Source organism: Tinamus guttatus, unplaced genomic scaffold, assembly GCF_059628265.1.
Source record: "Tinamus guttatus ecotype Peru unplaced genomic scaffold, ASM5962826v1 Tinamus_guttatus_pri_ptg000439l, whole genome shotgun sequence".
Lineage (NCBI taxonomy): Eukaryota > Metazoa > Chordata > Aves > Tinamiformes > Tinamidae > Tinamus > Tinamus guttatus.
The window spans coordinates 139,158-154,261 of NW_028288973.1; the positions used below are offsets into that span (position 1 = coordinate 139,158).

Sequence of the window (15,104 nt, forward strand, 5' to 3'; positions counted from 1 at the left end):
TTCAGTGCACAGATGGAGCAAAGCCAAAAAGGGTAGTCATCTCCTTGGAGATGTCCCCTTAGGGTCCCACATCTCTCCTCTTGTTTTACATTATCAAACTCTTCTGATTAAAGGAAATTTAAAAGCTTCTGCATTACTAGTTCCACCCAGTCTTGGCTCTCTGTAGCCAGAGACAGGTTGCTGTGACCAGAGGATGTGGGAATTGGGGCTGGCCAGATGTCCCAGGGGCTCTCGTACCTGCATTTGGGGCATGCAAGAAAGGAAGCCAGGCAGCAAAACGCACTCATTGGCACTCGCTGAGGCCTGGTTAGCAGGGCCATCATCACCCAAGCAAAACGAGGAGGCAGAAGAATAAGTACACAGCTAAACTACTACAGCAGGTGGCACGTGCCATTAAGAACACCTCCTGTCAGCACTTGTTAAGGCTTGATGTGCCCTAGCTTACGTGCAATGAGACCTGCAAGCAGTTGGGTGCCATTAATGGATGAATTCAATCCCTTGCAAACCGATTTGGATTTGGAGCTGAGCGGAACTGGGAGACTTTGACGAGGCTTGTCCAAACAGTGCAGCAGATAAAGCAGAGAACTGCCTCCAACCCGAGCTTGCAGCTACAGGCCACATACGTACGGGTGAAGCAACCAGCATGTAACACACATGAACAGGCTGCTTATCAGCCAGCAGGGCTTCGGGGCCACAAGGGACCAGCACGGGGCACCTGCTAGCACGGGGTTTGCTAAGCACACACACAGCCTCCCAGTCAAGCAGGAGTGCAGACACCTCTGAATTCATGTTCAAAAATGCCTTCTTCATAGCTGCTGCAGCTCTTACCTGACTGATTTCAAGGGCCTGCCCTATTGCAAGTTGGGCCTGGGTTGCTTCTAGTTGCAGGAGGCATATGCTGCCTCCTGCACTGAGCCGTCTCTGTGCACACTGGAGAACGCTTTGCTTTACTACAAAAATACCTGAAGAGCCAGTTACACAAGCATTTACACACATTCTGCACAATTTGCTGTCTCCGAGACAAGGCTTGAAAATGCACCCTAAGTAGATGAGCCGAAATCCTTCCTAACCTACTGTAAAAATGATGGAAAGATATCATATGAGATGTGGCCAGGCATTACACAGTGGGCCTCTAAATTGCTCTGCAAACCACAGTGTACTCAGCTAAGTAGTCCTGTTTATCTCTTTTAGAGCTAGAGCTCATCACACCGTGAAAAAAAAACAACTCTCTGCTGACATAAAAGCTGGGGAATAGATGTAATTTTTGCAGTCCTTGTTTTACTAGCAAGTTTTTTTTTTTTCCTCCCCCTCCTACAAAAAATAAATAAAAAGGCTTTTTGCTGTAGTAAAAAGTAAGACATTTCTTCTGGGAGTGATAAATTAATTACTAATTACACAGTCAGCTCCAGGGCTATGAGGCATAGCATTCTTAAAAAAACAACCCATAAATGCCCCCTCCTGTACAGAATAACTTTTTTTTTTCCTTTTAATTTCTCTCCAAGCAGAAGCTTGCAGAAAGCTTCAAGACTGTATGAAAACAGTCCCTTGCTGCCTGCAATGTTATTATTTCACACCCCTCAACATCCAGACTTCTCTCCAAACTGCGCGCTAATAGAAAACATCAGAGTTTCTTAGCAGTTTCAGAGACATGATACAAAAAGACATAAGCAGGTTTTCACCCTGTGAAGAGAAGACCAGAGGGACTGGCCAAGCTCAGACATCTTAAGATGGAATTGCGGGGCCTCATTTTTGAAAACCAGGAATCTGAAAATAAGCTCCCAACCTAGATCTGTGTTTCACAGCTTAGAGAAAAGGCTCTGCAGCTTGGTCCTGCGAGCCTGTTGGTGAGGGCCATGGCATTTCCCAACACACAGCCCCATTTCTTTGCTTCCTTTTGGGATCAAATCAGAGTCTCACCTTATTCCCCACCTGCAAGGGGGTAGGAGAAACTCGCCCTGTCTCCGCTGGGCTCAGTGACTGAAGTTCAAAGCGCCCAGCTGTGCCCTTGCAGGGAAGGCTGCCCCTTGCCCCGGCCCCACTTGCCCATGTCAGCGACCAGTCTGGGTTGTCCACAGCCCCAAGCGGGGCCCAGTTCAGGAGCCATGGCTTGGATTGCCCCAGCTCATGCACCTTTCCAGAGATCTGACCAGGCTCCAGTGACTGCTGCTCAGCCCTGGCAGAGAGAAGGAGGCAGCAGAGCCACCCACCTTAGAAACAATGATCTTAGGCACAGTAGGCTGCTCTTGAAATATTAGTGAATTTCAGATCTTCGCAAAGTCGTGAGACTCATCCTACCCTGAGAAGAACTCCTAACTCTGAACATTTCTTTTTTTTAAGTAAAGCTAAGAATTCATGTGGTAGGGAATTAGCTTTTAGAGTAGCCAAAAAAAAAAAAAAAGAAGAAGAAATTGGAGGCGATAATAGAAAACCTCACAGAACACATGGAGGGTGCCACTGCCTCCCTGTTTTGCTTCTTCTCTTGTGTGATTCATTTCATTTTGATGACTCCTTTCATTTCAGTATGTTGCACATCTATGGGTAGTTTTACTAGGAGGAACTAAATGAAATAATTAGTATGATTAAGGATAAAAAAAGGGTGTGTGGGGGTGAAGTCTATGATTCTGATATTTCTGTCTTTGGTTAAAATGCTATGTAGCCTGCTGCTTGCTGGATTCCATCTTTATCTGATCGTTGCTTGAAATACCTAATTGCTGTATTTATTACAGTTTTCTTTCACTTGCCATAATTTTATAGAAACTTTAATTTGGCAGCAAAGATCAGCCAGCACAGATTTTCCAAGTATTCGTCTGTTTACATTACTGCTAATAAGTATTTAATGGTCTGAGATTTTAAAGTAATAACTATGCAAATTCTGGCCAGGTCCCTGAAGGCCCATAGTTAATTAAAAACAAAGAGAAAATGAAAGATCGGCAACAGACTTCCCTGTCTTCCAAGATTAAGACCTATCACAATTTCAGGCTGAGCTGTGTCTCTCCCACCTTTTTCACCAAATGCCCTTTTTACCAGCCTTTTTCACCATCCCCATCACTGCTCCAGACAGGTTGGTGGCTGTGGGACCAACCCTCAGGAACTGCAGACCGATCCTGCCCATCTTCAGCTGTTGTGGAAGAGCTGCACTAATTTTCTCTCATGGGTATGGACAGGCATTTGGGAAGGAAGCTGACTTCTGTGGTCCTTCAGAGAGCTGCCAGCCCCCTTTCCTAGGTGAAAATGCAGTGGGATAAACTTAGAACTGTAAATGAGTGGCTTTCCTGAAAGGAAAGGAGTATTGTGCCAGTGCTGATGCTGCACTGCCCTGACAAAGACACATCTTGGACAGATGGAGTCAGGAAGGATCATTACTACAGGTTAATGGGAAAAAGTGGAAACAATAGCTAAGAAATTAGGGGATGCTGAAATCAAGGATGGTAGATAAGTACCAGCAAGGTGAGCCCCAAAGGAAAAAAGAAAACAAACAACCCCCTTGCCTTCAGATGTAAGCTAGTAGAGAGCAATACTTTCCAAGCTCCCAATGTAGAAGCAGCAGAAAGCAGCATTTCAGATGTGGCTGGCCAAAAGGTACAGAGACTTAGGAGAGATGTTCTGCTCAAAGGGGCTAATAGGCATTTAAAGATGTTTAAAGATCCCAGAAAACACTGCAAAAGCTGTATTGCTTAGCAGAACGGAACAGATGCTTTGGAAGGGAAATTAAGATGTAAGGACAATTGTGGTGCCATACTATAAATGGAACAGGAGATATAAAGGCAAATTTAGAAAGTTTTCCAAACTTCCAGGACAATATTCCACATATGATGAGACATTCTGGAATTTTCTGTTTTGTTGTTGTTGCTTTAGTGTGTTATTTCACAGGTTATAGGCAATTTCTGATAGAGGTGGACATGAAACATCCAACTGATCTCCTTGGTGCCCCATCCTGGCCAAAAGGCAAAGGAGAAGATGGAGGCATCTGGTAAAGAATTGCTGGCTAGGATAAGAGACTTTCATTTTACAGAGTTTTGGATTGCCTACAGAGGAAGTATAAACATTAACCACCATTTAATTAGAAAAAGAGGGGTTTTTTTAGGGTACTGACAGCCAGACCAGTTAGGAGATCATTAAATGAAATACCAAAGGAGAAAATTTATGAAAATGGAAAAAAAAAGCTAATCCTCACAGTCTCCATGTCAAGAGCAAAACTAATCAAGGCACTAAAAGATGTAAAGAGCAGAAAAATTGCATCATCTATACACCAATGCCAGGGGGCTAAGTAATAAAGAGAATAGGAACTGTTCGTTTTATGAGCATAAACAGCCTAAATGGCATTAGGAAAGCCTGGTGGGAAGATCTGCATGGAAGGAATATTAAAATCAATGGTTTTAGCCTAGCTAGGGAGGCTCAAGTGGAGAGAAAGGGAGGGCGAGTAGCACTCTCTGTCAAAAAATGGCCTTCTCTAGTATGAAATCAATGACAATTTGGAAATGAATACTTATGGATTCATTTTCTGCCATATAAAGTAGAGAATTCCTTTGGGTAGGGTAGCAGGCTGACAGAAGCCTTATTAAATTTAACAACAAGAAATACAGAGTCCTTCACGTGGGCTAGACCAACACCTTGTATCTGTATGGGATGGGTAATGGCTCTGCAGAAAGGGATCTGGGGATCCTCAGGGGCAGTTGGCTACACTTGTGTCTACAGTCTGCCCTTGCCCTCAGCAGGCTAATGGCATTTTGGGCTGCATCAACAGGAATGCAGCCAGCAGGGGAGGACACTGATCATTTGTTTTACTCTGCACGTATTAGTGCACATCTAGAATAGCACATCACATTCAGTTTTGGGCCCCCAGCACAATAAAGACATTGATGAACAGCAGTGAGGTCAGCAGAGAGCCACCAAGATCTCAGAGGGCTTGAGCATCTGTCCTGTGATGAGAAATTAAAGGATCAGGGCATCTTCGACCTGGAGAAGAGATGCCTTCCAGGGCACCTAGCAGCTGTCCCCAGGATCTACAAGGAGGTCAGGAGGGAGATGGAGCTGGGCTCTTCACAGTGTGGGTCGAGAAACAACAGACGTGAATCCGAACAAGGACAGTTCACACTGTGTACACAATAATTAAGCCTGGAGAGATGGTTTAGTCTCCATCCTTGCAGGTTTTCAGGAACCAACTGGACAACACTGTGCAACCTAACTTTTCACCATTGATCCTCTACTTTGAGCCACAGATTGGACTGAAGACATCACATGGTCCTTTCCAACCTGAATTATCCTGTGAATGTGGTTATACTCATTACGTTTGCCCAAATCACACTAGAAAGGCGTCTGACTGGCTCTATTGGTATTGATCCATAACTCTTAAGAAAGCAACTCCCATTACCCGTCCCGTAAGAATTGAATTTGGACAACATGTGTTGAGCTCCACCTGAATTGCCTTGCCCTTCATTTAAAATGATGAGTTTTGTAACTTGAAGAATATTGTGCCTAACAGTCTAAGATACAGAGATTCTCTATAATTTTTTTTTTTAATCATAGAACTTAAAGCTGAGACTGCTTGATTACATGTTATCGACAAAACAAGTAAGGTCATCAGTAATAATAGATGTATATATGATGGATTAGAAAGGTTGTATTCATGAAGACAAAAGCATGCAGAAAGAACTGTGCATCAGCCTAGTCTGGATAAAGATTTTAATTCATAAACTGTAACTGATAACCAGGGAGGGTTTAATGAGATATATATATATTTATATCTCAGGTATTGAAGAAGCCATAATTGAGAAAAGAAAGCTGAACCTGTTAAGAAAGAGAGTATACTACAAGGAAAACTGAGTGCAGAAATATAATACGTGTGAGAGAGGAGAAGCTTGTATCAATGAACATAAATTAGAAGACAGAAATTCTAGAAATTTTGTAATGAAATCAAATGGACACATGAAATGATACAGGTCGGTCACTGGAACAAGAGAACAGAATTGTCATAAGCAGTGTTAAAAAATAGGAAAAAAAAACTCAGTTATTTGAGGAAGATCAGATAATGCATTCATATCATAGATGATAACAAGCTGTTTTCAATTCCAATCATGATTGAGTATTTTAAGCTGTACCTACCAAAAAAAGAGTAGGCTAAAACGAACAGATCTGGAAAACCTGCATCCAAGAGCTTTAAAGGAGATGACCGAATGAGATCTGGAGCAGTACTCATGATTTTTGATCAGTCTCAGAGGACTGGGAAAACATCCAAGGGTCAGAGAAATTCTGATGCTGTGCCAGTACTTCAAAAACACAGTGATATGAATATTTAGACTGACTGGACTGATGACGATCACAGTTCAGTAATGAAATCGCCAATATGTGGCTTTGATAGATTACAGATTAATGGTGGATAATGAAATTAAACATAATCAACACAACTTTAAGGAAAAATAGACATCATCAAACAAATGTGCTATAATTTCTTATGAGATTACAAGTCTGCTTCACACAAGTAATTATGTTGATATGACTGGAATGATATGAAATCATCATGACATACATTAGTAGGAGAAAAACTGGCTAAGTAATAAGCCTCACATGTAACAGTAAATGGGAAATCATTTGCAAGCAGATGTACTTCTGTAATGCACAATTCTTGCCACTCAGTTCTTCATTTATTTATCACAACCTGGCAGAAAATATTTAAGAAAAAAAAATCACTGATGAATTTTGCAGTTGATGCATATTTTGGGAGAACAGAAAAGAAATGAAGAGGATAAGTCATCCATATAGAACAGTATGAGCTGCCTTGGAAATGCAAGTATTTTGTATTTCAATATGAACAAGTGTAAACCATACATCTGGGAACAAAGATTGCTGTCCCTACTAACAGGAAGAGATTTTCTCTCTACAGGACAGGAGAGCGAGAGGAAAAAATAATAATAATAAAAAAAACTTGGAGTCAATGAAGAAAGCAGCTGACTGAATTCACAGTGAGATGCTCTCACTGTCAATTAGATAAGCTACTGCAATCCTTGGCTGTAGAATTGGCGAAATATCATCTGGAAATTGACTGGAATAGGGAGACTGTATTACGGGTGTATAAGGCACAAAAGTGATGACATGGAATACTGTGTCCTGTTCTGGTGTCTATAAAATATAACAAATGTATTTTAAAATGCAAAACTGCACAAGTCAAGCCGCTTGTCTCATCAAAAGCAAGGTTTGGATGTGATGTGATCACAGTTCGAGATCTGTGCAGCAAACTGAAGTTTGATACTGGAGGGAGGGAAATATGGGACATTTTCTGGAAGACATAGCAAAGACTGTCCTCAGTCACTGGACTCCAAGCAGGAACTAAGGAAAGGTTTGGGGGCACAGGCTTGTGATCACAATCACCCCTCTGGCCAAACAGTGAAGCCTCCTCATCCTTAACATACCTGCATATTTATAGGAGTATATTCTGTGATGAAATGTGTTGTGCAATGGCACAGAAGAAGGCAAAGGCAGATAATCTCCACTGCATATAGCTAGTTATAGCATTTAGCTCAGGAGAGGCACAACAGGCACCCCCTCCTAGGGATTAATGCCCCCAGGGTGAGGCAGTTTGTATGAATGCATTCCTTGTGTGAATCCCTCCATCCTGAGTCATATAGAGGGGCATCTTCCCTCCTAGGGGGGTGAACACAAGTGACACACACAGTAGTGAGGACAAGAGAAATACTCTGTTGTTGGAGAGCTGTCTGACTGGAAAAGTTGGTGAGTGTTAGCCCACAAATAAGCACTCTTCTCCTACATTCATTCATGTAGTGACACTGGCCTAAGTTTGCAATGTGATTTTTGTTGCTCACATTCTCTTGGCTTTTAAAACATAGTAAGCTTTTGCATTTTGGCATTCTTCAATCCAAATTACCTGGCTTAGTTTTAGGAGATCCAAGGGGAGCAATGAAGAACACTGACATAGGATTATTCTCCCTAATCTTTTTTGGGAAAAAAAAAAAGGCAAAAAAAGCATTGAGGTGGTTGGAAGAGGGATTGTGCGAGAGGGGAGAAAGTTCTGGGGATGTCAGCTCCTATTGCCATGGATACGAAACATTTTTAGTGACAGTGGTGTCTTCCTCCTTGAGCTGCCGGGTTGCGTGGGGGGCAGGGGCAAGCAGGGCAGGGGCACACAAGGGGACTGAGTTAACTAACACTACAGCTTCTGGCTTTCAAAGGAAGCGAGGAGAAAACTACAAATGAATGCCCAAATACATGGTTTATGTAACCAAACACCGTCTGGGGCAATAACAGCAAATAATCATTATGCTGTTTGATAAAACATGCTGTCACACAGAAAGCCAGATGGAAGTATCTCAGCCATCCAGAGCACCCAAAAGAAGAGTCCCTAGGCTGCACTCTGCTTTCCCCGGCTATAGGGTATTCTACCAAACTTCGCTGCCGGGCTTGGAGTGCTGCTTCTGACCTAATTTGGGAAGGGAGAGGGGAGAGACAGGGCTGGGAAGTATAGTTCTTTTTTTTTTTTCTTTTTTTTTTGAATTTGAAAGAAGCAGCATGACTCCTAGGTACTGCTTCACCTTCCAACATCACAGCCATTTTCTTCAGAGCCAAATTTATGATCCCGTTGAAGTCAGTGAGAGTGTAGGATTATGAAAAGGAGAAGGCCCTGGGGAAAAAAAGTGAATTTTACACTGATCGGGATCTAATTCACTGATATGGAGAAAACAGAGTAGACTTGATGAAGGATGTACTCTGTTAGTCAAAAGGCCAAGGCAGCATTTAGACCCAGAGAGGCTGAAGCCATGATTTGGGAATGGATCCAATCAGGATAAAACTCAAGGCTTGACTCTGAGGTCAAATAAAAGCCTATGCTCTGTGTGTAAGGACAATTTTGAGCCTGTGCTTGGATTTGATTTAAACAGTGCAGACAAATTTAATGAATTTCAAAGAATAATGAATTAATAACCACAAGCTTTTATAACTCAAAATACATTATATAGTCATTAGTTCTATATCACTAAATGGAAAAATCTTTCTTTAGCAGAAGTCTTTTGAGATCAGATATTCTAATGAGATTACTATCATTTCAGCCTGACATCTCATGAGGCGATTGTATAGAAATCAGGAAACAAATTTCTTTCAGTCATGGACCTGAAATGAAAAATACTCCACAGTGATTATTTCATATCTATGGAGTTGATTCTAAGTCTCCTTAGCACTTAGAGGAGTTCAGAGATGAGCTGCTTTTCCTGCACCGCTATCAGATACACAAAAGACTTCCTATGCTCTAGAGTTTCTCCCAGCAATGGCAGCAGAGAGAAATATATGTAAATGGCACTAACTCACATCTAATTTAGGCAGCATAGATTTCCTACATTTCCCTCATTCTCCTGACCTCTCTGTCCCCCCAGATAACACCGTTCATGAAATATGCTATGTGCACCAGCTAGAGTGAACCCCGTGCCCCAGGTTCCTAGTCTCTCGCCCCGCAGCAGCAGTGCTGCCCGTCCTGCTCCCACTCAGCAAACCACATTGCACATCACACACAGGGGAGCACGATGTACTCCGAGGTTGCAAACGCATCCCTTTTTCCCTTTCCTTGCCCAAGGTTGTCAAGGTAGGGTCCCATTTTCCCTGCACCAGTGTTTTTTTTTTTTTTTTTTCAGACAGGAGTTCAGACTACAGCTACAGTTTTCCTCTGTCTGTCCTTCATTCACTTACAAACCAGCTCATGTCCAAGAAGCAACATTCAACCTTAGACCACAACTGAACTAAGCTGGAAAGTCTCAGCTCCTCCATAAAGAAACAGGTATACACCCCTCCAGAGGAAATGACTTTCAAGTCTTGCTATAGCAGAAGCATGTCAAAAACAAACGCATCACACAGTGTGCTGTTTTCCACCTCAGGGAAAAGCTCTGTAAAGTAATCTTGAACTCACTTCTGGCTCAGTGAGTGATGCCCTGACTTCCAGGTGACAGTGAAAGCTGGCAATTCCTTGCCAGAAGGAAGAGGGAAATGAGGGTTTCTCCAAAAAGATGTTCATTCTTGTTTGTTATGAGAACAATCTCACAATAAATTCATTTACTCATTTGTTGTGAGAACAGCAATTTTTTTTTTCTCACTGACATTTTTTCTTGCTATATCACACGGCAGTCTATTTGAAAATGGAGACATCCCCAAAAGCACATGCTTATTTGTAGCAAAGAAGGACATTTTTCTATGATTCAAATAGGCAAATTCTGGTAGTCTTTCTGCTTCATACAGGCAGAGTGGAACTCAGAGCTTCACCATAGCAACTTTGTAGCAAAAAACACTCAAATGTCAACTTGTCCCAGTGGTACTGTGAGTGAGGCCGATGCAACGTGAAGACAAAAGCCCAGAGTAGCAAAAATAACATTCCATCTTTAAAGCATTGCTGCTGGAAACAGAGATGTTGGCTTGGTTCAGGTGAAGGTTATAACACTCTCATTCAGTTATTTAGAATGAAAAAGGGTTCTGGTCTAGCTCTGCAGCTGGTGCAGATTAGCAGCCCCTCTTTTAGCTTTGCAAGCTACACTGATTCACATGAGCCAGGAGTTAGGCTGTTTTGTCTACCGGTTTCTCTCTGCACTAACCACAGCACACGGCTGACACCAGTTCCACAGAACTAACTCGAGCAGCATCAGGGTTTAAACTTTTCCCTCAGTCACACTCCACGGTAAATCAAGAGTAATTTCATCACCTTTGTGCAGGTTTACCCTGACCTTCTATCAGTATATGAGGAGGACACAAAAGGAAGCACATCTGTACTTGCCACTAACCTTTGTGTACTCCTGTGTTGGGGAATTAATTTTGTTCTATGCAAGATTCCAAAAAACACAGAACAAATAAACATCCAAACTTGAACCTACCCAGCCATGACAATGAAGAAATCCAGGCGGTTCCAGGTATCTCCAAGGTAACATTTCTTGCCAAAGATCCCCAGGGCCACCATCTTTAACACCATTTCCATGGCGAAGAAGATGAAGATGAAATCATCAAATACCTGCCAAATGGAAAACCAAGAGCAAGTTTAACATGCATCCTTAGCTTTGCACTTCAAAATGTAGCATGTCAGATAAGTACAAATTTTAGTGTTCCTGAAAGTTAATTATGGGCAAGCCTGAAGAGAGGCTGGGCAAGTTTCTTCCACACAGCCCTGGCATCGCAGCTCCCTTCCGTTCACTGCCATGCCCTCTGCCTTTGCAAGCTCTGCTGTCCCAGCACCCCCGTTTCCCTATGCACCCCATTGCAACTCTGCATTAGCATAAATGGGCACAGATGGGGGGAACTGAGAGAATGTGGACAGAGAAGATTAGCAACGGGGGAATATACATAATGTGCACAAGCAGGGATGAGGTGGCTTGTAAGTCCAGGTGGACCAAGAATTGGTGGGACTGAGAGCTGTCTGCAAATGGAGTGGCCAACCTGTGGGTCTGCAGAGCTGTGTGAAACCTCACAGCAGGTTGAAGCAGAGCTCCTACACGGTGACAACATTATGTGGCTAAAAAAAGCAGTTACACAGGCATAAGGACAACTGGGAAAATCTGAACTCCATAGTGGAAAAGAATGAGAAGAAGCGAGTAAGTCAGAGCTTTTTCTTTCAGGGCTGTATGAATCAATGTAGACTCGGCACCTGCCCACATAGGATTGAACAGAGTTCTTAGCTCAGGACTAGCAGATGTGAACATGTCTGGGAAGGTCCTTCCAGGCCTCTCAGGAAGGAGTCCTCACTACCTGTCTAGTCCTCACTACCTCTGTACCAGTGGCATGGCTGAGACAGTAGCATGGCTTCACACACAGCTTGAGGAGCACACCTAGGTAATGTTATAGGTTAGTCTTTACCGAGACCTTCTTTTTGCGGAAGCAGCTAGCACAGCTGGTGCATTAAGGGGCTGGAATGTGCCCATGAACCATCCTGGTGTACCTGTTGTTTCTTCTTTCTTTGAGTATCTTGCATGTCACTTGGTCCTCAGACTCAGGAGCACCCTTGCTTATTCAGGGGAGAGGCAAACCACTGGGGGCTCCTATTTTCTCCTGCCTGCTGGCTACAACTTACTTTTTTCTCCCTGAATATCTCTGAGCTGTGTCTTGCAGCTGTCTGTGTCAGGAACACTCTGGATATGCATAGAATCAGGCAGGTTCTGTATTATCTAGCCACAAATAGACTTTACTCATTATCCTTCTCTCTCCTTATTCCACTCCTTAGAGCAAGCTCTTGCCATTTTAAGACAAAACAGTTTGCTGCTAGGGATGTTCTTGCCAACCTTTCTGGGAAGGTGCTGACCACACATGAAAGGGAAACAGACATTTGCAACTTGTACAGAGCCACAATCATGACAGGAATGAAATCTGCTTACCTGTAAGATTTTACATCTATCAGAAAGACAGTCCATATCCTCGCATGGTTGGTACATCCCCAGGGTAACACAGTTTAGCAAAATCACCATCATGCTGACACACTCAAACCAGGTAGAAAAGAGTCAAGGAAAACTTCATAAAAGCATCATGCCCGAGAAAAGCTTGCTTTAAGCTTGGAATGATCAAATAGAAAGATTAAAGGAAATAATCACTGCTTGGCTGATTTAGTACACTTCCCTCCCTCCCACCCCCTCTGTTCCTCACTGCTCTATTCCTTGATTAAGGAAAGACTCACTCATCTGGGAAGGGGAAAATAAAGGTAACACAAAGGCCTAAAGTATCTGTGCAATCATTGCTGTAGTTAAACATACACTGATTGCCCCCATCACTGCTTTACTGAATCTTACAGATAGAGTAGGAAGAGACTTTCTATGGTGTCCTATATTCAAATGCAACAGAGATCTGTGGGATTTAGGAAAATGCTTTATTGAACCCAATGAAATGGACAGATGAATCTCCATGTGAGCCTAGTGACTATAGGCCTTCTGGGAAGAGGTACAACATAAGGCAAAAAATTTCCCTCTCCCTTTCTGAGAGACTTGGAGATAAACAGTTGACATATTGGAGCAGGTCAATGGTCCATCTAATCTGTTATTCTGCTTCCAGCAGTAGTCCATGCTGGATAAATCCTCACAATGTGTCTAATTAAGTTATTCAGCAACCATGGGGGGAAATTGTGCTTCTGACCCCAGCTGGTGATCTGCTTATGCCCTAAAGCATAAGGACTGATTGCCCTTATAATTGTTTTCTCAGCTACAGTGGTGTCCCTGCAGATGCTTTGCTTATTCATTTGAATCTTTTGTTTAGAATCTGACTAAAATATCTGCTTCAGTAGTAGTCAGCAGCCATGAGCTACATTGGCTAATTATACTTTACATTAAAAAGTGTTTCCTCCTATTTATTTTTAATTTGTTGCCTTTTAATTTCATCAAGTACCACTCAATTTAAATATTACAGAAGAGGGTAAAAATGGAGTATTTCAGTGACCTTCTCTATGCCCTTCACAGTTTCTGCAGATCTCCATCTGCCTCTTCTTTACCATTCCTCTTTCTAAGGAGGGAATCTTAGGACCTGATTCTGCCTTACCTAGGCACTCATTCTAAAAGTGGGCTCGTGTTTCTGTGGTTTCTTTTCGTTATTAGAATTGAAAAGCAGTGATGTAGGTCAAATGAGAATGGATCTCCAACATGAAATAGACCTACCACTCTTGTGTCTTTTAACACAGACAGAAGAGTGGTAGGTCTATTTCATAAATCCCACTCGGCTTCCATTTTTTGGATTTCAAAGTTTTTATTTTTTATTTAAACTATTTGAGCTGAGAAATTATCTACTCAAAAAAAACCTGCTGTGTGTACCAATTTTTTACTTACAGGATTGAATTTAAAATGGTGGCCTGTATCTCTGGTCACTTGTGAAAGAAACTCCAAAATCCATGGTTTGTTCTGTGCAACTCTTCCTTGTTTATTCTGACAGTGATTCATGACTAAATTGCACAATCTGATCTAGAAGATTATTAATTCCTTCTCTTCTCTCCCACCTGGTTTCCAGAGCTCTACCTTCAGTTGTAAAATCAGAGAAAAGCAAGGCATTGGCTGTGCCAATCATACTATGAGGTGAGTTCAAGAACATGTTATCGCTATCACACACAAAGTTAATCCCAAATGCTGTACAAGGTAAGACACATGGAACGCTCCCTAGCCCCTTCTAGCTATGGTCCCCTTCCCTAACATGGCAGGCACATTACTGTACTGCCAGCTTTGAAAATAAATACCCTAAAGGTCACGAATAAAAGATTTGCCCTGAAAACTCTGTATGATGTGACTTCAATTTCCTACGCTTCTATCTCCTATGTGCTTTGTTAATGACCTGATTCAAGCCCAAGAGAGCAGTTGAAGATGTTTTCGCTGGCTCCCACAGGGATTCCAGGAAGACTGACATTTTCTTCTGGATGTTTCAAATCTATTTTGCATCATCTGTCACAGAATCACAGCATGGTTGAGATTGGAAAGCACCTTTGGATATTATCTATTCCAACTGACCCTGCTCAGAGCAGGTCAAGCGGTTCTCAGTGCTCAGCACTATGTCCAGTAACGTTTTGTGTATCTTTATGGATGCAACCTCTCTGGGCAATTTGCCCTAGTTAATGACCATCCTCTTAGTAAAGAAGATATATACATTTTTTCATGTTTCAGTGGACTTCCCTGTATTGCAATTTGAGCCTACTGCCTCTTGCCCTGTCACTGGATACCACGAAGAGTCTGGTTCCCTCTTCTTTATTGCCCCCATGAGGTATTTATACACACTGATAGGATCCCCTGAGCCTTCTCATGTCAAGGCTAAATAAATTTTCAGCCTTTTTCCATATGTCAGATGCTGCAAACCCCTTATTCATCCTCATTGCTCTACACTGGACAGTGTCTGTTCCATCTGCATCTTTCTTGTACTCTTCTTAGTCTTTTCTTTTGCCTTTGTAAAGGTGCACCATCTTTTTCCTTTATCCCATTCACATTTCTTTCAATCCTGTTAGCAGTTCCTCTCCATCTCCTCCAGCGTTTTTTTTTTTTTTCTCTCCATATATCTATTTCTTGGCTCAATTTCTCTCAGTTAATGCTCTCCATTGCACACTGATTTTCCACAGTCTCTCACCCCCTCCATTTCCAGAGTCACCCTCGCTGCTCCTACTCTAGCAAGCAGGTTGG

The 15,104-nt window shown here is 42.4% G+C and overlaps 1 protein-coding gene across 2 annotated transcripts in view; it reads right to left on the minus strand.

Annotated features, from left to right (window-relative positions):
- Positions 1 to 12,532, minus strand: part of CACNA1I (calcium voltage-gated channel subunit alpha1 I) — an 86,739-nt gene extending 74,207 nt beyond the window's left edge. The window contains exons 1-2 of one of the 2 annotated variants that reach the window (XM_088531891.1): positions 12,345 to 12,532; positions 10,857 to 10,990 (exon numbers count right to left, since the gene is read on the minus strand). In XM_088531891.1, coding sequence (XP_088388017.1) covers positions 10,857 to 10,990; positions 12,345 to 12,437 — 227 coding nt within the window. In that variant the 5' untranslated portion in view covers positions 12,438 to 12,532. The remainder of the gene's footprint in view (positions 1 to 10,856; positions 10,991 to 12,344) is intronic. The other variant, XM_088531892.1, reaches the window with a different exon arrangement.
- Between the last annotated feature and the right edge of the window lie 2,572 nt (positions 12,533 to 15,104).